The sequence below is a fragment of the Chaetura pelagica genome, unplaced genomic scaffold (genome assembly GCF_000747805.2).
Source record: "Chaetura pelagica isolate M959 unplaced genomic scaffold, ChaPel_1.0 scaffold343, whole genome shotgun sequence".
Lineage (NCBI taxonomy): Eukaryota > Metazoa > Chordata > Aves > Apodiformes > Apodidae > Chaetura > Chaetura pelagica.
Window position 1 is genome coordinate 245523 of NW_009952873.1, and position 26658 is coordinate 272180.

Sequence of the window (26658 nt, forward strand, 5' to 3'; positions counted from 1 at the left end):
TGATCACACAAGAAGAGTTTATTACCGTTGATAACATGTTAAAAGGAGGATTTCCCAAACAGAAACACCAGCAGGGCTGTACGTTTCTTACTTTAAGTTTCCAGATCCACAAAGGTCTTTTTTCCTTCCTAATGCTCTAAAACTTTCTCACTTTTAAACTTCATAACATGCACTGTCATTATTTCTTTCCCTTGAAGATGATAATATAAACTTAGGTGGACTAACAATACAATAGAATATTTAAACTCTTTTGGAATGTTAAGGTTAAATTTTATTTAAAACCTATAAATTGAATTATTTTAAAACGGAGGTATGGCTCTGGTGTATAACTTCATCTCATAATAAATTTGGTGAGAAAAATTATGTAGTCAGGTTAGGAGGAAGAGTAATTCATAACTTTTAAAAAGAAAGAAAAGGGGTAATGGAAAATTCATAACTTATTTTTATCATTTTTTTTTCAAAGGCTAAAAAAATAAAAACATTTAAAAATCTAATATGTGAAAGCTGTCAAGGGACTGACTTCAAATCATCACTGACATATCTAGAGTGTGGGCAAACCAAGCTGTATAAAAAACAACTGTACATCCTAGACTCCACACCAAAAAGATTCTGATGTCTCAAATATCTGCAATAAAATGAGTGTCAAAAACACACTAATCACATAAACCTACACATAAACCTATAGCTATTTCTTACCTGCTTAACAACTTACTGCACCATAAAATGCTTATGAAAATTGCTGTCAAAACAAGGTAAGCATCAGTTCTGCAAAGTGCCTATGAACATGTCTGAAAGTATCATGAATAAGCCAGTCCACAAGCTTTCTTGGACACCTTTTATGCTTCTGCTTCAAAACACACTTAGATGTCTTTGTGAATTGGAACCTTGTTTCTGACAGCTTACAAAGGTGTCTGCATATTCTGTGATTGTGCTCGAAGTCTTGGAAAATGAAGGCCATCCTTTTGCCCTCAGATATTTGAATCAAACAAAGGCAGATTTTTTATGACTTATACTTAATTCAAAATATTCAATTTCTCTAATTAATATATTCCTAGTTACTAGACAACCAACCTTTGTCTATATCTATGGGTTATTTTTTTACTTTGTATTCCCTCTTTTTCTTGTCTGTCTTGAGCTGTCTGTGTTCCTTATTTGAGAGCGGCAGATAGTCACTACATGTGAAATAACACTTGTGAGAAGCTTTCTCCACACTGACCAGAATTTTGCTCTTGCCATTTTAGTCACATACAGCTATTAACTACACAACCAGAATCTCGAATCTTCTCACTGCTATCATGTTGCCACTTGCCTTGGGCAAATGAGACACGAGGGAATATGGTCAACAAAGGCAAGTTACCCTGTATCATTAGCCAAAAATCCCAGTATGGCATTTGTGAACAGTACTGCCTTTGCATCCCATTTTCATGACTAAGTAAGCAGGACTGATGGGGACTCACCTCACTCTGAAGCTGCCACAGTCATTCTTCATGTATATAGTACATGGCCAGTATTAGAACAGACATCCTGACCATTTAACTGAAATGAAAATCATATAACTATGATGATGCCTTCAAGGCACACTTGGCTGAAAAAGCCACTGCTTCAGAAGGAAAGTCTACAGAGACAGAATTAATGAACAGTGAAGTAAAAAATTGCACTTATATTGAGTTCTACCTATTTGATTGTTCTTTTGGAACAATAACATCATAGAAGCAGGCAAGCTCTGATTATGTATGAGCATCTGCACGTACACATCTAAAACATTTGCCAGCAAAAGTGCATTTCTCTCAATCCTGAAGCTTAAAAGTGGATTTGACCATCACAATGAAAGGGTGATAACACTGTCTGACCTCTGCCTGACTCACTGCCCTCCTTGTGGATGCTGACTGGCACTGACTGTTGAGAAAAACTAAAAATAACTAGCTTGTCTCATACATTGTAATAAGGGCAAAGGGAGAAAAAGAGGTGGCATGTTTGAGTTTCTTGCTGTTCACCCTCCTGTCATCTTCCTCTTTTGTTTTTCCCCTTGAGAACAGTTTGTTGCAGAAAGCATAATTAGCAGAGATTATGGGAGCCAAGAACTTACTAATGATTTCATACCAGTTTCAAACTGGTAATGAGTTTGGGGTTTTGAAGCAGAAGAGGGAATTGAATGGGAGAGCCTAATCCACAGAGGATGGCATGCTTGAGGATGGCATCACATTGCCACACAAAGCAAAATACAGTTTATAAGATGAATGGAGCCAAATGAGGGGAAGCCATCATATAGAGCACAAAATGATAAACTCCAAAGATGCTTTCTTTTTTCATATTTTTCAGGGTTTCACAAGGTTTGCTTCTCTGTGATTTTTAATTTTTATTTGTTTGGTGATTTTCTCACATAGGAAGTTATTACTAGTTTCTAACTATCCAAGGGTATGTACTGGATGTGTCATACTCAGTCTTACTCTGATTGCACCTGGCAAATCATCTGCTTCTGGGGATCAGGTCACCAGCAATGCTCTGTGCCCTAGCATCTAAGATATTTCCCTAGGAAAAGGTAAATCCCAGGAGAAACCCTTACAAATAAAACAGTATTGATTAAAGGACAAGAAAAAAATACACTGAAGATAAATGAGGTTTTTTAACAAATAAGAGAAGATGTGGAAGCTCAAGTACCTTGGCTGATAATTAATGTCCACATGTAGCCAGCATTCATGAGTTTCTCTTAGGGTCCATTACTAATCACAGCACCAGATTAGGTAAGTTTTTTCCATTATGTTTAGTGGCTCAGCTCTCTGAATCAATGGCTTTTCAGTACCATTGGTTCTACACTGCTTAATCATGAGCAATGTCGAAAGTTTAGGAGGTAGCAGGCTAGGAAAAGAGGTGGTGATACATCCATTTGCAAAAAAATGGGAGAAAGTCAACAACAGAAGGTAAAGTCAAGCAGAGTAACAATGCACGCGGGGACTCCCAGGAGAAGAGAAATACGATTGTACCGCTTGTGGATGGATGGCTGGGAATACATCAAGATTGCTGTTCTGAAGCCCCAACAAGTCCTGAAGGCATAAGACATTTAACAATTGCCAGGCACTTTCTAATACTGAGTGATTGGGAAGAACAGCATCATCTCTCAGAGAAACTATTTTATTTTTGCATTTTTTCCCCCATTTCTTAAATTTGAAACTGCTCAATATACTAAAAAATAATCAAAGGGAATTAATTGGAACACAGACAACAAAATTACTTTAATTCTGTGTTTAATATTCTTTATCAGTGGCACATGTCACTGAAACTTCTGCTCTATTTGCTTATGCACTCAAGCATTTTCAGCAAAAAAAAAATATCTCCTTGTTATGTCTTTATCTGGAAGAGTGCTCAAGCTTTTGGATTTGAGCTTCAGAAATTTTGGCACCAGGGTATTCCCTTCCTGCTTAATCCCAGGGAAAAGAATGAAGTAACAAGGAACAAATCAGCACAGCTCCTGGGCTCTTTCTCCTAAGAGTCCAGATCACATTGCAAGGACTCTCTAAAAGTTGGCAACACAGCTAATCCCAGCACTGCCAAAACCCATCTTACTTCTACACCACTTGAATAGATAAAAGCCCGATTTATTCTCAACCAGCAAATTAATACTGAAAAGAGTAAGTCAGCACAAACAGTTCTTATGAGGGCTTCCTCATCTAGAAACAAAAACAAATCAGCAAAATTATGCATTTTTTTTTAAAAGCAAGAGCTGCACAGAATTAACATTTTCTGAGGTTCAGAAAGCTGCTAGTCCAACATCCAAAGAGCCACTCATAGATGCATGATACCTGAGAAACAAGGACGTTATAAAATGATGCTTTCCTTGGCATTCCCTCCCAGCCCCCTGCTCGCAGTGTTGAGGAACTTTCTGAGCTGGGTCTGGATCTTCAGGCATAGGTAGCACTGATAAACCCTTTCTCCATTACATTAGTCTTGCTGCTCTTTAAACCCAGGTAAATCTGGCCTCCACAAGCTGTCCTCAGCATGATCTCACAGAATACCTTGTACAGGGGGGGTACATAAAGGGCTTTGAAACACACAAGTAAGGGGTCATTATTTCACAGATCTTACATAAGAACGATTAGTGCCAGATCCTGATTTGATTAATTACTGCACAGAGATTACAAAGCACAACTGAAAGTACACCCTCTTTTCTGTTCTATTTGAGGCCTTGCAAAGGACTCTTTCTGAAAGAAGGAGGTGGGAATTTGAGTGTTGATAATAAGACACTCTGCATTTATGCAACAGTCCCTTGGTTATGCTCCATTATGCCGCCTGGCCTTTTTTTGACCTCCCTTCTGTCCATTGTTTGACTCTTGTTATTCACAGCCAAGCTAAATGCCTGAACCTTGCCAAAGAAAACAGTGTCATGCATGTGTCAGATCACAAGTTTGCATCCTAAGCCATTGTTCCAGGGTCATTAACCGGAAACACAACAAACCAAAGCTGCCTCTGGTAGCTTGTAGGTATATTCCAGGGCGAGAACAACAGTACAAGGAGATGAAGATTATTCTGAGAAAACAGTGCCACAACAAAATGTATTTGTTCTGCACTGTCACCTTCCCATTCTATTACAGTTGGTGCTTATGAGGAGTATGAGCTTGGAAACACAATAATTTTATGAGCAATTATAGGATTATAAACTATATTTCAGGAAATTTAATGGTGAATCTTCCCACACTCACCTTTGGGTCCACCTGCAGGAGTGAGTAGTTTGTTGGTCAATGCATGAAACAAGAACCACCACAAAGTGTTTGGTGTTAACCAAGTAGTAGATGAAGTTAAAGGGCAGATTTAAAAGTAAACCTTTATCTGTTAACAAGGGCACTGAGCAGCTGTCTACACAGGACAGGACCTGCTGCCTATAATGAAAGTTCTTTCTTTAACAGATAGACAGTATCAAGCTACTACTGTAACTATCCCCTTCCCTGCATGAGGAAAGATTTGAAAGATTACAAGTCCCAGCTTGCTTTATATTTCTGTCTCCAACTCATAAAGAAAACCATTTCGTTTCTTTTCAGAAGTAAAGTTCTGTGAAGATGGAGACTAAATGCACAGGGCAGAGAAAAGCATTTAAAACACATCATCATCTACCTCTACAAAACAACATCCTCACAAAATCTCAGTAAAAAGTACATGAAAATCAGTAAAAAGGTTTTGTCAGAAAACATTCGCTCATGCAAATCTCCAGTTTTGTATCCTCCAGATTGCCTCATGTCTCAAAGCCAGGCTTTACACCTCAGTGTGGTCTGCTGCTACTTTTTCCCATTGTAGCTGGGGATGAGAGCAGTCACCAAACCTACCTGCACACTCCATTGCCTGTGAAGAAAAATTCTTATACAGGACCTCTTATACAGGGATTACACCTTGATCCACACCAGCCTGCAGCGAGTAGATGTAGGCAGTTGTACAACAAATATTGAGATGCATATGACAACACTCTCTTCACCAAAGGGGTTGTCAGGCACTGGAACACGCTGCCCAGGGAAGTGGTGGAGTCACCACCACTGGAGGTATTTAAAAGACATGTAGATGTGGTGCTTAGGGACATGATTTAGAGGTGGCCTTGGCACTGCTGGGTTAATGGTTGGACTTGAAGACCTTACAGGTCTTTTCCAACCAAAATGATTCCATGATTCTGTGAACACAGTGTGAATGGAAATGCATGTATAAGTGTCAGGAAGAAAGAACAGAATGAGGCCTAAAGGCATGGCCCACAGCAATAGTGAAGGGCACCACTTGCAGTCAACCCACTACAGCTGGAGGCCCACTGGTGGCCTTCACTCACAAACATGCCCTTTTGCTTTTCCAGAGACTGTGTCAAGAAGACAGGGATTCAGAGCAAAGGTGGGGCCCTCTCCACCCTGCTCAGCCTAAAGCACCAGGAGATCCTGCAGCACTCTCCAGACTAGATAAGAGGAAAGGTAAGTGCTTTCACAGGAAAAGTGTTAACTCCTGACTGCTTTCAGAAACTGTTAACATGTTTTTAAAGAAGTTCAGATAAGACATAAGGATACACTGGAGTTTGATTTGAAACAAGTCAGCAACACCTAATAAAATTTTGCATGTTACAGTACATTATGCTATTATAAAATAATTAGGATTATGGTCAATCTGGAAACTTTTCCTGAAAGCAGAAGAAAACAACACCTTTTCAGAAAACTTTTAAGCTTCTCAAGACAAAAAAAACCCCACCCATTAGAACTGTCAGGAAAGGAGGCTGAAAAATATATGAGGATGGCTAGGCACCAACAAGCTGGAAAATCTCCCTTCAGCAAGCTGTTATAAAGATCGGAGAGGAAAAGAAAAACACCTCCCAGTGTGCAGAGTAACAAATCCATATTCTAAGCCTAATTTAGATCCAGTTCAAACCAGCTGAAGGAGAATTCTAAAACAAAGGAATGTAAATATAGCCAATTAGAGTGACTATGCTCATACTACCCTAAACTGTGACGAGAGGGCTCTTCTGAGAGGATAAACAGTTCTGCCATCTCTCTTTCACCCCTTGGCTGCACTTTGTTTCTTAGGCAGCTCTGACTCCCCTCTAGTCGTCTCCATGAGCTGATCTGGCATGACACTCCTACAGCTCCTCTTTAAAAACCAGTCTTTGCCTGAAGATGCTAATGACCACACTGAAGTAGCAATGGCCACAATGAATACCATATTTTCATACTCATTCTCCCCCTAGAAACTGAGTCATTGCTACACGTAGGTAGAAGATAAATATATTTATAATGCAGAGTTTATTCAATCAGTGCAAATGCCAAAAGAAACTTTTATTCTTCAGCAGACTGAGTGGGATGAGTCTGTCTATGTGGCCAATGGGAAGCAGAGGAAACCACTATGAGGGGGGAGGTGGAAGGATGGAAGGATGCTGCATTGTCACAGTCAACAATGCAGTCAGCTAAATCACTTTGCCATCTAGGATAACTGTCAAAGCACACTCACAAGTTCCCTATTCTGTGCATGAAGGAAGCTGGACAACTAAGAGGGAAGCAAGCTAATAATGCTGAAGAGAGCTCATTCTAAGAGAACTTTGTCACTATGGCCAGGCTGCCAGAAGGTGCTTCTTACAGGTATGTGGTTCATAGCAGTGATTCGTCTCCTCAACTTGTCTTTTCCATCTTTCTTCAACACAGACTTGGAAAAAGTTACCTCACTTGATAACCTGGTGTTCAATAGTTAAACCACTAGCCACAGACATGGGCAATCTGGGCCAAAGGCCATGCTGTGAGGGATGGAGGCTACCACCTCACAGAGGAGAGACTGGGGTCCTGGTCTCTGCCCCAATTAATATTTAAGTATTTCTTATTAAACATTAATTGAAATAGGGACTAGAACTAGTTCCCTATTCCCAGTTGAGTGTATCAGCCTTTAGGCTACAGTCATTCTTTATGAGCTTGCTCACTCTTGGTCTCCCTGACCCACAAAATACTAACTATCCCCCAACAAAGTGGAACAATTTTGTCTGAAGGAATGAAGAGCTTGACATCTGACTGCTAGGGCATGTTCTTCAGAGGGTAAGAGGATTCGTAATCCCTTAGGCACAGGAAATTTGAGCCCCAAGTTATGCCATAATCACGGAACCAAAGAGTGGAAGGACATCGCCAGGTGACAACGTCTGCGAGGGAGACATCTCCTTGGAGAATCCCTGTAGCACCTACAGCTACAGCACCTACACTCAATACCCAGCAACAGGGTAGTAATAGACTCCAGCCCAAGCCAGAGGTGCTCCTGAACATAACTTGAAACAGACCATTAGATGGACAGAAAGTGTTAGAGGTAGAAACTAAGGCACCTAATGACTGTAGGAGCCTCCAGGAGCAGATGACAATTGAATGTATTAAGGATCTCAGTTCTGGTCCTAACTACATCCCACATTAAGTGGGAAGCACTATATACCCAAATCCTGTTACAGTCTAACGCTAGAGCAACTAAAAAAGAACCTGAAATTGGTGTGGGTATTATTTAGATATGTGTTCCTATTTAAAATTTGAGGCTTTATTCTGAATTGTCAAAAATGAGAGAAAAATCTAACCCTTCAGACTATGAACATATAATTTCTAAAAAGGAAATAGGCAATTAGGAAATTGTTCAAGGTATATTTAGTACAGAAATATCAGATCTTAATATTTTTTAAGGTAAAAGTCAACTCCAACACATCTGTAAATTTTTTCTGTTTCTCATATATTTCCAGAATGCAGATATGCCCACTCTACCATGAGGTTATATTTCTGAAAAGGCCATAGCTAGCTGTAAAACTTGTAATTAATCACTCAGCACAAGTGCCCATGCTTTGCACCATACACAGGTTCCCCTAAAACAAGACTCCAAGCTATCACACCCATATGTCTCCCGATTAACATGAAGTGCAAAATCTTTACACTGCTGAAGTGAATATAAATTTAGCTACCGATTTCAAGGGCGGTGGGGCTGCAGAGGTTCATCCTAGATGTTTTGTGGTTTTTTTCACCTGCTTTCAGCACATAATGCCTCACCAACACATATTTTTCCCCCAACCCAGTTTTCCACTGCCCTCATGCCTGCTTTTGCCCTCCAGAAGCCCAGGTGCGTGCTGTTGCCACAGCTCATTGATATTGCCATCACATAAACCTCCCTGTTCATCTGTTATCTCCTGGACTGCAGGTACCCAGGTGTGAATTTCTTTCTGCAAGCCTAGCAGCTGCTGCAGTGACATTCAGTAGCACAAACTGTGAATTTTAACCATTTGCTTCCCAACTTCCTTCTGTTATTCCTCCTTTTCACTAGTCTTTTTGGGAAGAAAAAGTTGACCCATACCTGCCAGCCTCTTCAGACCCAAAAGCATTCATCTACCCACCTCACACAACTCTTAATTCTAGTCAAAACTCAAATCATACTATCATCTTTCATCTCCCATTTTCTACAGTTTCACCTGTTTCTCCTCTTTGCATCATGTTTTTCCCCTTCAGTTGCCACTTTTGAGTCAGATGCCCATTCAACTTCCTTATAAAGGAGGAGTATGAACTCATCACAAGAATTTTTCTGCTCCACCTTCTAAGCAGCATCATTTCTGTTTGCATAACCCCCTTTGTTAGTTATCAAATCCTCAGAGTAGTGATTTAATCTTTTTTAGCCACTTATAAAGCCCTCATAGTTACTATAAGGAAAGACGTTTCAATGGAACAAATGGAAGAACCAGCCACTCATCTCCCAGCTTTATTATATAGTAAGATGGTTAAAAAAAAGTTAAATGAGCTAATAAGAATATGGACAGGCCACCTACCATAAACTGTGATTCATAACATACATGAAATCTGGTCTCTGTTAAAAAATTATCTCTCTGGCCTCATTTCTCAAATCAGTGTATTTTCTGGTTCAGATTACAGCAGTTTTAAGAATCTCTAAATAACATTCCACATCCCCTGCCTGAAAGGAGGTGAAAGAGTGAAAAGGGTTACCTGCTTTCCAAAATGTGTATTTTGTTTAGATTATAGTTAATATATATTCCTCTCCAAAACTCTAGGGATTTTTATTACATCAAAACTAATGCTGCTAGAGTTTTACTCTTTTGATCATTTAAACATGAATCTAGAAAGTCATCTGTGTACAGAGATTTCTAATTCATCCTTCACCATCAGTGTGTAACAAATGCTCAGATTCTTCAAAAGTATGTCTTTTTCTAGTGATGAGCTTTGAAATCGGTTTGTTTGCTTTCTCAAACTGAGATGCATAATCTCCAGAGACCTGAGCCTGACACATTCCTTTTTATAGCAAGAGGGACCCAGGTCAAGCTGCCCTGCAGACATTAGGTGCAACTACATGGCAGATACCTGCAAAAAAGGCATAAATTTTTAAACTCTTAGGCTATGGAATTACCAAGATTCCTAAAAGCCATCAGCATTCATGCAAGCGTATCCCGATGGCTCACAAGATGCTCATACACATTCATATGAGTATAGATTTCTGTGCGAGTTCAAAAAGCAGAACCTATTTGGAAGGGAAATCCCTTGACAGACTACAGAATGGAAGAGCACTGACTCTGTTATTTCAAGGTTTGTTACCAATGACAGGGGTCACTTTTTGAAAACCTAGCAATCACTCTTCAGTATCATAAGGGACTGTGTGCACAGATAAAGTACATACATTTCTGTCTTCTATGCAAAAAAAAAGCTATTTCCAGAACCACAAAGCAGTTCTTCAAATGCTTTATATTAAGTCTGAAAGGGAAAGGAATTATTACTTTTTGGTTTAGCTTATAAGATATCTTAGCATGGTTTAAAAAAGCAACTATAAAGTATATTATCTTGTGGAGTTGGGAGGTGGAGAGAGGGATGAGGCAAGAAGGAAAAGAGACAGGATGCAGCCAAGTAACTTACATCCAGAATGTATCTTTACATGGTTCAGTACAGCTGCTCACATAAAGATCATCCTTTTTTCTTCCTTCTTTTTTTTTTTTTAATCTAATTATATTTTAAAATATACTGTTTAAAGAGACAAATTACTTTCTCGTTGTAGCAAATCTGCCCATGGTGTCTTCTAGCAGCTACCTTTACCCCAAAATGTACCAAATATGTCACAACAAAAATGAGGGGGTTCTGCCTTAGTGTTTGTCAAGATTTGTAGTAAGCTAAGTCTGCCTCTTCCTATCAGCATCATTCAGAACCAAGAAAAGTTCATAAACACAGCAGAAGGACATCTCAATTCTTCAGACATTTGGACATTGTGGACTTTGGATTTTTATGTCTGGACCAAGGTATACTGAGCTGGGTACAAGGGTTAGACTCCTTTGAGCACAAGGTGAAATACCAGTGTAATTCACTGTGACAAGTTCCGTAAGAGCCTGAGGTAGGTGTCAGTTGCCCTCTGTCTCTTATTATATGCAAGTAATTAATCACAATAGTGTCTGGTGTAAACTTGATAATGAAGTGACTGCAGTAATCCCATTTATGTTTAAACACATCAATTGTAGTTCCACAAAATAAATTTCCACATAGTCAAGGACTTTATACTCAGGGTCCAACATCATCTTACTAATAACAAACAGTTAATCACCCTTATTTTTATTCAGGTAAATTATTTCCCTGCACTTTAATTAACTACTAAGGCTTGTTTCTATTTAGCATTAGAACAGGAAATAATTGCAGCTGGTCTCACACTAGGGGTTACTATTATCTACAAAGAAATGAGGACAATCAATATTCTGGGAGGACAGGTACTGAAACTGCCTCTTGAAGAACTTACGGATCAATAATCATGATACAAAATGGAAGGGAGATTTGCATTTGAAGAAATCCAAAGATATCCCAGAGGAAGAAACTGAGTACAAAGACGTGTATTTTCTCTAATTTGGTTGTTCATTTGTGACTGAATCCCAGGTCATTAGGATTGTGCCTGCCTGCAAGCTTTAACCAAATGGTTTAGGCAGGTCTGTCAGCACCTGGTTGCCTGCTACCAGAGAAGCTTTTAGGATATTACTTTAGGATGAGTAGATATAAACTTGATTTTCTTTTCTTTTTTTTTCCCTTTTCTTCTTTTTTTGTTAACCACCACAACAGCAATTACAATAATATATTTTATTTAGATCTGGTGAAGAAATAGCATATATTAATTTTTTACTGAAACCTGGCGTGCATCATGGGCAAGTCCAGTTCAATACGAGTGTTGAATGGGAACAAAGGATGCAGTCCCAGAGAGACCCGTCCCAGGTGTTTCTGTAGATTAAGAGGATACTGCTAGACTCAGCCACAGAAAACATGATAAACTTTGTTAATTTGTTAAATTCACATTAAATAAGCATTTTGCAGAATCACCCTAGTAAAGTTCTTTTCCAGAAGCTGGACAGTGGGGAGAGCCCTTAAGCCCAACCATTTCTTGGGAAAGCAGAGAATATGTGGGGTTACTTCCAAGTGCTGCCCCCACCCTGCTCTGCATGTAGCTGCTCTGCTTAGAAAATTGAATCTGTAGAGGTTTGTAAGGGAAACAGCAAGACAGTCTGACATGAGGTATGAATGGGGGGGTGTGTGTGTGTCTGTGTGAAAGCACTCAAATAAATGGTGGAAGGATAAAAAGAAAAGTATGCCTTGAAGGCATCACGATGAACAGGCCACCAAGATCATAATAGACTCATGTGCAACTCCTCTGGCACCCAGATGGCAAAACCAGCCTACAGCCAGGGCAGGAGACTATAGAGAAATAAACAGACGAGCAGTGTTGCACAGCGACTCACAGGAGTGGGACAACCCAGAGAGGCAAAAGATTTCAATAGATATCAACACCTTACGGGCACACAAGGTACATCCAAAAAGAGCACACAATTAAAAATCTATGAGGAAACCAGGACAGGTGAGGAGGACTTGATACTCTGTGTCTCTTACCCTCCATTTCACCCCAATTTGCTAGCCAGAGTGGTGGGACACACTTTTTAAGGAATCTATATGAGAAAATTAGCAAGATCCAATTTGCTAGCAAAGCTGAAAAAAATGGTCTTCTGTTGAGTTTTGCTAGACAGGATAATTTTGGTTGGAAAAGACCTGTAAGGTCTTCAAGTCCAACTGTTAACCCAGCGCTGCCAAGTCCACCACTAAACCATGTCCCTAAGCACCACATCCACACATCTTTTAAATCCCTCCAGGGATGGTAACTTCACCACTGCCCTCAGCAGGCCTGTTCCAGAGCCTGACAACCCCTTCAGTAAAGCAGTTTTTCCTAATATCCAATCTAAACCTTTCCTGGCACAACTTGAAGCCATTGCCTCTTGTCCTATCACTTCTTACTTGGATCATGCAAACTAACCATTAATTCAGAAAGAGTAAATTAGCAGAATTAGAACAGTTCTCCACTAACTGGCATACAGAAATACTAGTAAGTAAAAAAACATCTGTCTGAACTTCTAGTCAAATTATTAAATATTACTAATTTCTCAATTGAAATTAATCAATACCCACTGTGTCCCATGTGGCAAATAACAACATTTGGCTTCTTTACTGTTACCCATTTTATAAACATGATCACAAATTTTAGTTTTTCCCTACAGATTGAATGGTGAAAGATTTATCTAGTCCTAGCCAATCCAGAATACCTGAGAAATTATGTGAATGTTGAGAAAGAAAGGAGTTACACGAATATCAGAAGTGTGCAGAAAATGCCTTTACATAAAATGCACGTATTTGTGGGTCTTATTAAGTACAAAGCCAAATACTACAAGTACTTGGGAAACTATAGCTTCCTTAATTGAATTTTATTATATTTGTAGGGGGTTTTGTCGCTGTTTAGAAATACACATAAAGTTTATAAGTCACATTTTTTTTCTTTCCATATGACAGGCTTCTCAGACTAGGTGGTTTCTGGGGCAATCACAGATGGGTATGTGAGCTTCTTAAGTTTTGTAGTATTTTCATTACTCTGAGCCCCATGATATTCCAAGAAAATTCAGCCCCTTGCTTCCTGCACACCCCATATTTACCTCTTTCAAGTCTTGGACAACAGCAGTGAGTCTCTCATTCTCTGCCTGCATGTTGGTGACCACCGCCCTGCTTTGCTTCAGCTCGTTCTGCATCTCGAGGATCTTCCCGAGGTAATATGCTTCTTTTGATGCAGACTCCTGGAGAAGAGTCTCCTCACGTGTTTCACCATCTTCAGCCACTTTGCGGTGAATTGAGAAGGACTGTCCAAATGCCTGCAAGAAGATAACAGTGCACAGTGTAAAACTACTGAAGGCCTGGGAAAATTAGCAGCAATAATGAACAGCTGCATAGCCAGCGGGAATGAAATAGGTCTGCGACTCTCAAACTCTGACCCAGTAACTACTGTCTTAACAGCTTCCTAGCAGCTGAGGGCCACCATCTCATTTAGCTGAAATTAAGCATTTTGAAGCTGTTCTTATTTGTATTATGGATTTATGGCCCCTATCCAGGCGACCTCCACTGAGATCAAGATGGTGCTCTGCTAACTAGCCATTAATCAGTGCCAATGTTTAATTCCCCAGCACGAGGCTAGCTGATAATTCATCAATTCCTTTCTTCTCTAGTTCTGCAAAATAAATGTGTAATTTGTTTTGTTTTAAGGAGCATAAATAGCTGAGCATTCTTTCCAATTTGCTTTCCATTTTCAACTTTTTTTTATTACAAGAGCTGAATTCATTGTATGGAAAAAAGCTTCCCACATCTTGTAAGAAAGATAAATGAACTGAGTATCAAGCAGTGGCCATCTACACTGCTGGTAAACTAAACACAGAGCCCCTTAATTTCACTTTTACTCAGTGTTTTATGCTGCTGCTGAAAAGAAGTATTCATTAAGTTTCTAAATACTTCTCATCCTCTTCTTGTTTCTGGCTTAGAGTGATCAGTTTAATAAGATAGTATTTCTCAGTGACAATCCCTGATGTTACTTTGGACAGCTCTGAAGCAACCTGGAAGAAAGCAAATACAAGCCACAATAGTAGAAGTGATGGAGATATCATTTAGCTATGAAAGACAGAGGGAAAAACCTCCAATAATACAACAATATAAAAATAATATAACAGCACTAAGTGATATAAATGTAAAAGAAATTAGTAATAAAAATAATATATAAAAGCAAAACGTGTTTTTTTCGTGTTATCTTTAAAAACAGAGAGTTGGTTAAAAATTACATGGTCTAATTCTGGAAAAATCCAATAGAAGACCTTTACTGTTAAGAATATTTAGCCTAACATAGGCAAAAGATCTCTCATATAGCTTAATTCAGAGAAAGCATGTTTGAAGAACCATGATTTTTTGTTTCTTCCCCCGATATAGAAGAGAGAAAAGTTATAATAATATATGTCCTTTCAGTGCGACGTTCCTCCCAAAAGCCTAATTTCTACCCAGAGCTATGAAACCAGAAAGCAGAGCATACCTTTCTACCTGCTGTAAGCAATGGCCTCCTTTGCCTTCCCATCGATAAAAACTACTTGCCAAATGCAATCCATTGTTTTACTGCTGCTATTTATAGTCTTTCAGAACAAATTCTAAGTTTTACTGGCACTAGGACTGAAGCAGCCCCTTAGAAACTTCAAAGGAAAAGCCTGTTCAAAAACTTTTTAGCTTTTAAGTCTACTTCAGTTAGAGAATCCTGTGAACTCAGCATTAAAGGATTCTAAAAATATTCAATAATGTATTAACCCAGCTGTCTTCTCAAAAGACTGCAAGTTACTGAAATAGCAAGCATCAGCAACTTGCAGAATAGGATTTTCCAAATAACAAGAAATTCAGTTTAATGAAACTGCTAAGAACTGATTCAGTCACTACATCTGTGACCCTAAGAAGACTGTTTAAGGAACACTGATAATAAATTTTATCTTTCTCTACATGCTTATATTCAATATCTTACTGTTCCTAAACTGAAACTGAAAGAAAAACCAAACCCACCACTCTAATAAAGACCTGCATAACAAATGTAAAGGTCACATATCCAGGGGAAGAACCGAAACACAGCAGAACAGCAGATAAGACTAACAGGGTGGAGAAGCACATGAAGAAGTGGGACCTGGAGCCCTCTCAACCAGAGAGCTATAGTTAAAGCACTTAGGGTAAATATACAGTGACGATGGCCTTCCAGGTACATACTACATTTTCCTGAAATGTACTTTGAAGGTGCATTTGAACATGTGTGATGCTTAAGAATATCTATGAATACGTTTTGGGGATGGTGCACAGCATAATACAAAATTACTGTGTACTTCACATTTCCTTGTACCTACATCTACAGAAAAAGTCAGAGAAAATCAACATGCTTTCCTATGAAATCAAATTTTAACACCTCGGTATGTTATACTACTCATTTTCTTTCTTGAACTGCTATCATGATGTTAAAAATTGGGAAAGAAAAGAAAGGAAGCACAGTTCTCTTTCCATATCAATAGGAATTATGGAGATCCATGCAACAAGGAGAGGAACACAGGATGTCTTCTAATTAACAAGCAAGCAAAAAGTCATTCCTCTATATTTTATTGTCTTTATAGAACACCAAAATTTTAAACTTTCCAGACATACCCACTTGAAGCCTTCCATGAGATTGATCACTTTTAAACTAAGCAATGCATCAATACTTTTCAGCTAATAGCCAGTTATTAGTTTTACGTTTTAATAATTTAATAGAATTATAGAATGGTTTGGGATCGAAGAGACCTCAAAGATCATCTAGTTCCAACTCCCTGCATGAGCAGGAACATCTCTCACTAGGCCAGGTTGCTCCAAACCCCAGCCAATTTGGCTTTGAACAGGAAGGGGGCATCCACAATTTGCTTTGTATTTTTAGTTCTTCATAAAACCTTATAACCTTACTGGGATATAAATATTTAAATTAACTGTGTTTACTTATTTAACTGAAGCCATCCTTATAGTGGGAGAAGTTAGTCACCTGAAAAACTTTCTAGGTCAACTAACATTTCTAACAGGCATCACAGGTATCTTCCAACAAGCACCAGTTTCCAGGCCTGAATGAACACACACCTCAGACCACCACTTCACACAAACACCACACTCGGCCAACAGCACGAACAGGCTGCAGCCTGGGAAAGCTGGAACAGGCCTCCTCTTGAGCCTTCACAGTTATCTCCTGAACATGTTGGACAGGAAAGAGTCCAAAGGTCCTCAGGAGCTAGGAAATACACATTGGTAAGAGTCAGTAAAGGATGATGTGATTCTATGTGATGCAGCTACCATTGGCATCAGGTATGCAAGGAAGCAGCAACAGATGAAGGTCAAAGCATAAGAAGGTGGTAACCCGGAATGCAGGCTAAAGAATTTTCAGTTGTGTTTGGGTCAAGTGTCAGATACAATCTGGTTTGCTGAACATACCTAATGGCATTGTGGATGGGAAAATACCAGCCTGCTATGGCTCACCCTTGGAGAAGATACCAATATTTTGAGCAGATATTTATAGTAAAGGTATGCAGTTTGGCTCCTGGAAAGATGCTGTTCCTGCCCTAAAAGTACTTTGTCACCCATATAAGTACCATATTGGCTTTTCCTTCAACCAAATTCCAGGTGGCATCAGGATGACAGAAGCAGGGCCAGGCTCTTCCACATTTTTCCATTTTTTTCAACTGGATTGAGACCAGTACACCAACACAGGCAACAGAATTCTCTCAGTGAACCATGAAGAATTAACTACAGAAACAGAGACCAGTGGTTGTAACTACAGGAATGGTGCCCAGCTCTCTTGAATTGTTTCTGTGTATTTTGGATTGGTGCTGTACTGTATCTTGCAGATGTAGTAGTCAATTACCACAGTTCTTTTCAGGATGATGCTGCCTTGCTTGGTGTGGCTACATATTAAAACCACTTGGAAACCACTGCTGGTCCTTTAGTGGCTTTTACTTTCAGCAATCACATTGCAGAGATTTTTTGACAAAGCACATCATCTTCCAAATTCATATCAGGAATGAGAGGGGCATGTATAGCCCTTTATGGCTTCTGTTCCCTTGAGAAGCCCCCTCCCAGTGCAGGCACAACAGTTGAAGTCAGTTACAAAGACTGTCCTAACACAGACCAGTCCCAATTTCACATTATACTATCCCCATCACTTCTCTCAAGACTTTTCTTGAAAGGATGCTGTGACTGAGTTAGGAGTTGATTTTTGTAAGTTGTTCATAAAAGCTGAGTAATAAGATGCCATTAAGCATTGTATGTATTTTCTGACACCTGAGAATTGTGTAACAATATCATCACATTTAGGGGGGACTTAAAAATTTGAACTTTGAGGAAGATAAAATAATGATCAATATTTGTCTGAGCACATGATAAAGGATGGCAACAGTGGTGTAACTTTGAAGAGAAGGCCATTTGACATTGAACTCTAAATAACCCCAGATAGAAATTCCAGTGTCAGAAGCAAACTAGCATGAAAGAAATAATGCAGTGAACAAAATGGGCACAGATTTGTAAAAGAGCAATAGAAAAAATATGACTGTTGCAAACATATGTAAGAATATTTATATGACAAATACAAACAGTAATAAAAACCTAATGTGCAGTGAATGGCATTAAATGATATCTGTAAAATGAAAATTATGTTGAACACATTAAAGAAAAAGAAAAGGAAAAAGAGAAGCTCGCTGTCTAGTTTAGGTGTAGAAAGAAGCATATATACAAAAAATCTGCTCAAAGCATAAGTAGGTAATGAAGGATGCTATTTCTGAATTTCTATTTTATTTTTACTAGCCGCCTCCTAGGGCAGGAATTCTAAAGGGTTTGCACAGAAACTCACTCTTCTAGTCTTTGATGATTAATAAGTAAAAATTACCTGACGTTATCAGGATGAGCAGGCAGACCACCTTTATGGCTTTGACACTTAATGTAGTTTTTCTGATGCATAATGCAACAGCAAAGAAGTTGTTTAAATTATTACCTATCTCAGCTGCTAACTTGCTGCAAAGTGGAATGTATTATGTATCAGTTACCTCCACATTCCCAACAGAAAAGCAGTGAAAAATCAGATTGGCATGATCCAAAAGGGTAGCATATTTCCTAGGCAAATGTAAGTATGGCACCACAGGTGGAAATCTTTGCTAGAGATGTCTAACTGGGGTTAATGCCAGGGACAGGCCTTATTTTGTGGCACAACTTGAAGGCCCACTTAACTTCATATTCCCTTGGTCACTTACAATTCTGTGTCCTTCTTTCAGATAAGAGATTATATATTTTTAAAATCTTACTCTTTTTTTTTTTTTTTTCCTTTCTTCACAATTTATTAAGCAAAGCTCAGGATTCTCTTAACACTTTTCTGCCAAGGAACTATCAGTGGGATGACAGGCCTGTGAAGAAATCCTCTTTAGGCAAAGCTGGGCAGGGGGTGAGTGCCTGAGCAAGCTCTAACCTTTCCCTCAAAACCAGCTGGTACAAAACTGCCCCTCTCTAAAATCTGTCTAAACAGAGCCAATCATATGATTTCCTTAACTTACCTCTGATATTTTACATGCTGCTCACCTGAATGCTGCTGAAATGAACTGCATGTAGCATTTTCTTTGTTAGTAAATCCAAACTAGCATTCAGCTTAACTGGGAATCCCTCTCCCCATGGCATATGCTCAGCTCTGGTCACTTGACTGTTTGTTACTCCCTGCTCCCCCACACTTTAGGTACACAGATTGTCCAGAGTCCTAGACAAGGATTGTGTTTTATTCTTGAAGAACACAGGAAATAGCACTGAATCTAAACCCAACTTGTGTTTCTCGGCAGTGCAAACAGCAAACAACACCCTTGCAGAAGTGACTGATGGATTCAAGTCACCGTATTTTTTAAAAGTGGAAACGTTTTATGCCTCTAAAATTTATGAATAGTTTAGATTAAATCTTTATGTACTTGACATGACCTCATGATGTTCATTTATGATGGCAGAGAGAGGTCAATAGATTTCCTTTTGGAATCCAATACCAATGTGATGAAAGTCTTCAAATGCAAATACTAAGCATTTTTCAAAACACAGACAGATGCACTCTTAGTGGAAATAATGAAAAGAAGGAATTTAATAGGTGTTGTGTGCATGTGAGATGTATAGCCCATGCAGGGAAGCAGATTGAAAACTCAGAAACAGATTGAGAACATGGCCTCAATCAGCATGTTCATACCGGCAAGAAAACTAGACCACAAACTCTTGGGCCAAAAGACTAGATGAAAACAGCCTGTTTTTTTTACAGCTACAGAGGTGTCCTGTTTGTCCAAGAAAAGAAGATTCTAAACAGAGAGGTAGAAGATAGAAAGATGCTGGATCCCAATACTAATTCCTCTTTCAACTCAGAAAAGCAAACAGAGATCCCAGGGTTAACTATTCACTTGGTAAAAAAAGACTATGAGATAACTGAGCAAAATTCAGTTGTATCCAAATAACTGTCTAAGTATTAGTCATTATATAATTTCTGGACTCAAGATGATTAGTTTTCTGCTCTATGCCACACAACATAAGTAGGATTTTTGTGTGTTTGTGTTTTGAAATGTTTATTTCATGTAACAACACACCATTCACTTCATTTGCCCCATCTTGAAGAAAAAAAAAGCTAAATGTTTTGTAGTCAGTTGAAGCAAACTCACAAACTGGAGTTTCGTGATCATTGCTCTCATGAGATCAGTCCACCTTCTGAAAAAGGTGAAAAGTAAACTTCAAAGGACAGTTGATTTCAATTCATGCTTTGCTACAAACACTTTTTACAACCTTAGAGGAATTGTTCCTCAACTTTCCATTTGAAAAATGTAGAGGAACATACATGCCATGCAATGAAACACTTGTTACAATGCACCAGTTCACAGTCTGAGATACAATACATACAGTTATGAGCACAGTATAGGTAACTATGATAAATCCACAAATGTTACCTGAAGAAGCTATTTTATTACCTCCTCAAGGCAAAAAACATTTAACTTGACTTCCAAATACCAGCTTACTTAATAAATTCAATAAAAATGCAAATGCTGGTGCAATGGCAAAGACATGTACATTCATATTTGCATGAGAGATTTAACTTGACAAAAAGACTTGCAAACCAACATGCTAGAGGTTTTATCTATGCCAGAAATACTGAGGAGATCAGATACATGGAAAACATAAATAACACCGAGACTCTGAGATGCAGAACCAGAGGACAAATGTAAACAATTCATAATCTTTTCCCCAAGAAAGCTTTGGATAAAAGCATGCACAATGTGGATGTCTTCTGTCTGCTCTTAATAGATCTCTACAGTGTCTACAGACCTGATGAAATTCATATATCAGATGCTAATCAACAGAGCCTCCAGAAAGTACTGGGGGAAATGAGCATTTACATTCAACTCAGCTACAGACACGGCCGTGCTTCTTCAGTCCCAGTACATATTGTGCTGATTTTCATCAATATGCCACAGTGTGAGGCTGCAGGCAACCATGCTGCTTTTTTAGAAATAAGGAACAAAAATATTCCTAAATGTGATGGTTAGGAAATATTTATAGACAAAAAGAAGAAAGCACTACCATGAAAATGAATATTCCATACTAACCTCCACAGTCCCTCAGCAATCCAGTAAAAGGGAGAGTGAGTAAGAATTTAAATTTAAATGCCTTTAACAGAACTCTAGATGGGGATTTAAATTCCATCCTGAGCATTCCCTCCAGCCACAGAAAACACGAGAAAGGGGAAGCTTGTAATAAGGAGCACCACTTACCTACAACATACCTAATTAGGTTCATGCTGGTAATTTTAAAACAGCTCTGTTCAAAATTAATATAGCCAATAATTAAATTATTTCTATAAAGAAAATAATGCACACATTAATAATGAACCACAATTTGGCTTAAAAATTTGCACCAATGTCTGTATGGATGTTTATATGAGCTCGTACTCTTATCAGGCCAACCTCCAGCTATTACAAAATTCTAATTAAAACCAATAGAAGCATTACCAGAACAAACATAGCAAACTGATGAAAATATCCCTTTTCTAAAACAAAATGTACTTGAAGTCTGAGATGGAACATGCCTTCCATGGAAGCTCTATTACCTTTGCAATAAATAGCAAAATCTCATGTTTAACTAAAACAATGATTTCTTTTCTTTTGTGTTTGTTTTTTTTTTCCCCCTCCTAACTATGAAATGACAGAGGTAATTGCAATTCTTTCTCCTGCACTTGCTTGAATAAAGCTGCAAAGAATGTTTGCCAAAATCCAATTCTTTAAGAGTTGCTGGCCTGCCAGGACATTCTAGTCATTTCTGATCAGCTCCCCATATGTAAATTTACATTCCATAATGAGAGCATGTGTACAGTGCATTTTAGGAGTTGTCTAAGCAAAGTCATGTTGCTAGTGATTAATAAAAACAACTTGTTAAGAATATCAGCTGCATTCTATATTGCTGCTACTACTTTTTGCTATTATTTTCTGCTGGAGAAAGGTTTTGTGGGCAATATTGCATACGGAAAGATTATCTCCAGTTGTAAAAGTACAATGCAGCAGGGGGAAGGAAGGAGTCTTTTGTCACATCAAATTAAGACTATCCCAGAGCCATGTATAAGGAAACAAAGGCTGCATGCCCAGAATGCCTTTTCTAGAAGAAAAAGGAAGAAATAAGAAGTAGGGACATACTCCAGACACAGATGCACATCAGCCAGTGAAGTTGGATAAAATAAAGAAGAGAAAGCTGCTTCTTAGGAGATAATGCTCCTTGCACATTAGAGTGAAAAAGCAATGGAGAAATCCTGTACCAGTACCTGCTGCAAATACAAGGAGTGTGCTTCAACATATATAAAACACAATGAGTAGAAAACTGGCTAACTGCTTATTGAATTACCCATAAACTTTAAACTAGATGGCCTCACTTTAGGAAGGATTCTGAGATTTGATCTCAAATTAGAAGGAAACTGTATTCTTCTGCTGCAAAACACTCAATTGCATTTACATATATCCTGGAAGCAGTAAAACATCAATTTTATTTAGATCCACTTCTTTTAACATCTTGTACTATCGTCTTTCAATTAAAAAAGCAGAGATCTAAAACTGCATGCCCTGAGCATATCATAAATGGTAGCATTTTTGCCAAGCAGCAAAATTAAGGATTTTCTACTCTAAGAACAGCAAACTCCTCTTCTTGAATAAGAAAATAAGTAATACATGTACCATCTTGTCTTCAAAGCACTGTAAAATGTTACCCTTGGTCATTATGCTTCAAATGCTTCTCTGTGTCATACAAACAAAACAACTGAGAAGCTAAAATGGGCGTTTCTGCTCTCCACATTTCCACAAAGAAGGAAAAAAACCCCTATCTCCTTTAAGGTATTTTTTGGACCCAGAGAAAAGTCTCAGGTAACAAAAGCAGAGGTATCTTATCCTTGAACTGACATTTATAGAAAAGCAGAAAGACTTGCTCTACCCCTCTTCACATTTCTCAGACTTTTTCATATGTGTTTGTAACTTGCCTCCAGGAGTTACTCCAATGAGTCACCAGCTACATGGGGTCCCCAAATGCAGGGGAAGAATCAGCTACAACCAGCATGTGCAGAGGTAAAAACTAACATTCTCATAAATACTTCTTTTTCCAAGAATGTGCAATCTTTTCTGAATCTTTTCATGAACCTCCCTAGAGACTGGTTTGCACAGGTTTTGTAAACACAATGGGAGAAATGAGAAGGGGTTACCTGTCACTCAAAAAGAAGTATCTCTTTTGATGCCTTTGCCCTCTCCTCCACAGGCTGAGCTTAACAGCTCTTATCTCTGTGATGGAAAACACCAAACTAGCTGTAACTAGTTCTTCCTTACCCTGCTTGGAAAATGACCCAAGCACAGACCTGCTGCGATAACTGTATTCAGATGGACTTCTCAGGAGCACAAGGCTCACGCTCTGGATTCATCCAGCAGCACGCTATTCAGGAAAGCAGAAGCCAAAGCTAACTGTAAAGAGTTGCAGAAGGCTTTTGCAGTCCTGAGTGATAAAATAATAAATTTAAAGCATGCTACTAAATGCAAAGCAACATATGGAATAGAAGCAGCAGACCTAACACTACAGGCACAGCAATGGGCTCCATTTAAAATTCATTGTCAACACCTCTGTGAAACTAGCAGTCCAGGAAGACCAGAAATGAAGAAGACAAAGTGAGTTTCATTGCTGGGAGTGCCTGAAAGGGTTCCTGGAGAGGAAACACCTACAGGTCTACAACTGACCTGTCCTTGAGAGAGAACTGGCTTTTGGATAAATCCCAACATTTACTGATGCTTGGAGTCTGAGACGTTTTATGCCAAAGTACATGCTTCACTGCCTGGATTCAGATAGGTCAAAGGCTAAGATGCTTGGGGATTGGTAGCACATGGCATACAAGGAGATGCTGAGGGAACTGGGTTTGTTCAGTGCAAGCAGAAAAGGTTAAGGAAAGGGAGATCTACTTGCATTCCTCTGATGCCTGAAGGGGCATAGAGAGAGCCAAATCAGACCTGTCTCAGAGGTGCACAGGGAAAGGGCAGGAGGGAACAGTTACAACTTAAACAAGGGAAACCTTCAAAAGACAAAGGGAAATCAATCTTCAGAGTGGGACAGCACCAAAATAAATGTCCACAGCAGCGGGATAATCTCCATCTTTGAAGACATTGTCATTTGGGACAAGACCCTGAGCAACTCCCAACTTCGAGCTTCAAGAAGGGGAATGACAAGATCATATTCAAGAACCTCTGCCAAACTAAATTATGTTATGATTAAGGGAGCAATTTCATGTGCTGGAAGACCAGTATGCATCCCACTATCCTGGATCATACAGTTGGAAGAACTGTGACTCATGGTTGGCCATTTTCTTAGGTGTCTTCAACACCAGTCTAGAAATGAAGGTGACCAAAAGAAAGACCATTGTGGTTTTAACTGTATTTAACTTATATTGCTATTCTCTGCAGTTCTTTCTGTGGTCAGCACAGCAGTTCTGAGTACTTCATAACCGATTATAAGAATAGACTTTCTCCTTGTGACTACTCATGACATACTTAACAGAAGGCATGTGGCAACCAAAGCTGAGCTTAGCATAAGTAGGTTAGACAATGGAGTGCAAGGAAAGAGCTTCATGTTCCAGTTCCTAGAGCTGGAGCATTTGAGTTTTGGGGGGAGGGAGAACACATTACCCCTTAGAAGAATAATTTACAAAGGTTGAAAAGAAGAAAGATGATTTAGACATTTCCGCTGTTTCACGCATGCATAAAATCTCCTAAAAAATTAAGTTGGAAAAATCTCTAAATAAAAGCATGCCTTTCAGAACAAGAGGCCACAATTACAGACCTCTCATTTATTTTCAAAGGAAGGTTTAATTAGAGTGCTGCCAGCCACAGATTTACCGTGGGGAACTTCATGCTTCCATTAGTGCTGATCAGTGCAGTGCACACACCTGTTTCACACAAAGCTGTTGCAGCTGGGTGTTTCCTGCAAGTGCTGGGTAATCTCATGCCTCCAGAGCAAGTGTGACTTTAAAGCAAATCCTGGTACTGATAATCATGTTAGAGCAACAACGGCTTGCCTATTTAATATAAAAAGAAAAAAAAAGTGAGATTCAAAGAATGGGATTGCCATAAATTGTCCCCACTGTAATCCTTAGGGAGTGTTATTTCATTTTGTATAGGGTAAGAAGAGAAAAAAAACAACAAACCAAACCTGCAATACAGCCCTCCCCTCCCCCCCAAAAAAAAAAGAAAGGAAAAAAAAAAAGACCCTGCTCATTTATCCAACCTAAGTAAAGTCAGTGAGGAAAGGAGTTTGGCATATGCTGCTTGAGAAGGTCAATGGCCTGGCACACTGCATATTACTGCATCTTAAGGACATGGTTTGTGGTGGACACTAAGTTAATGGTTGGACTTGATGACCATAAAGGTCTTTTCCAACCTGAGCGATTCTATGATTCACACCAAAACTGCCTGTCTAAAGTCAACCAGGTGATAAATTGAAGAAGGCAGACCATGCCCTAGCCTCTGCTTTGGGTATCTACTTGTCTTAGTGCAGTGGGATTCCAGATGGATCAGGCTCCCATGTGCCAACCCAACATAAGCAAAAGGCCAACAAAGATTCAGCTTTAATAAGCAAGAAACCTACAATCTAAGCCATTTGACCACGCACAGCTGTCCCAGTGCTTTTGCCTAAAGACTCTGCTAAAAAAAAAAGAAAGGAAAAAAAAAAAGACCCTGCTCATTTATCCAACCTAAGTAAAGTCAGTGAGGAAAGGAGTTTGGCATATGCTGCTTGAGAAGGTCAATGGCCTGGCACACTGCATATTACTGCATCTTAAGGACATGGTTTGTGGTGGACACTAAGTTAATGGTTGGACTTGATGACCATAAAGGTCTTTTCCAACCTGAGCGATTCTATGATTCACACCAAAACTGCCTGTCTAAAGTCAACCAGGTGATAAATTGAAGAAGGCAGACCATGCCCTAGCCTCTGCTTTGGGTATCTACTTGTCTTAGTGCAGTGGGATTCCAGATGGATCAGGCTCCCATGTGCCAACCCAACATAAGCAAAAGGCCAACAAAGATTCAGCTTTAATAAGCAAGAAACCTACAATCTAAGCCATTTGACCACGCACAGCTGTCCCAGTGCTTTTGCCTAAAGACTCTGCTGCCCCTAGCACTAGTTTCCTTTTATTGCACAAACACAGAAGATGGCGGCAGCTGCAACAAGGATGAGATTTGAATACCACTTAAAAAACAGTGAGACCAGGAATCACCAAGCAACATCCAGGGTTGCAAACATTTTTACATAATGTGCCCATCTTGCCTCAGCCAAAACAGGGAACTTAAGTAGTTCTCAGCCTAAATCTCTGACACAGTGTTAAATAGATAATACTGCTCAGTGATGAAAAGTCCCATTTGTGTATTTCACAAAGTTGCCTCCCAGTAAGCAAAGGATAACAAATTTAAGAGGATAAAATGCCTTTGCTTTGTCAGCAGCTTTGTCTCAGGGTGACCTATCTTTCAGACTAAAATAATTGCATAAAAATATGCAAATCAAGCATCCATGACTTCTACTGAGAAAGTAACCAGTTTTCATTAGCTTCAGTGAAGCCCAGATTTTACCCCTGGGTATTTATTTTTGGATGATACACTGTATTCTGGCTCCTGCTTTACTCTATCTGCTCATGCAGAAATTGCAAGCAAACTGCTAACAGCTTAAGCATCTATCGAAAATCAGCAAAACCTGTCAATCTCAGCTCTTTCAGAGGCATTCC

At 39.1% G+C, this 26658-nt stretch overlaps 1 protein-coding gene across 1 annotated transcript in view; it reads right to left on the reverse strand.

Annotated features, from left to right (window-relative positions):
- The window catches only part of BICD1 (bicaudal D homolog 1 (Drosophila)), a 99281-nt gene that overhangs the window by 68546 nt on the left and 4077 nt on the right, over positions 1-26658 (reverse strand). The window contains exon 2 of the mRNA XM_009995213.1: positions 13454-13666. Coding sequence (XP_009993515.1) covers positions 13454-13666 — 213 coding nt within the window. The remainder of the gene's footprint in view (positions 1-13453; positions 13667-26658) is intronic.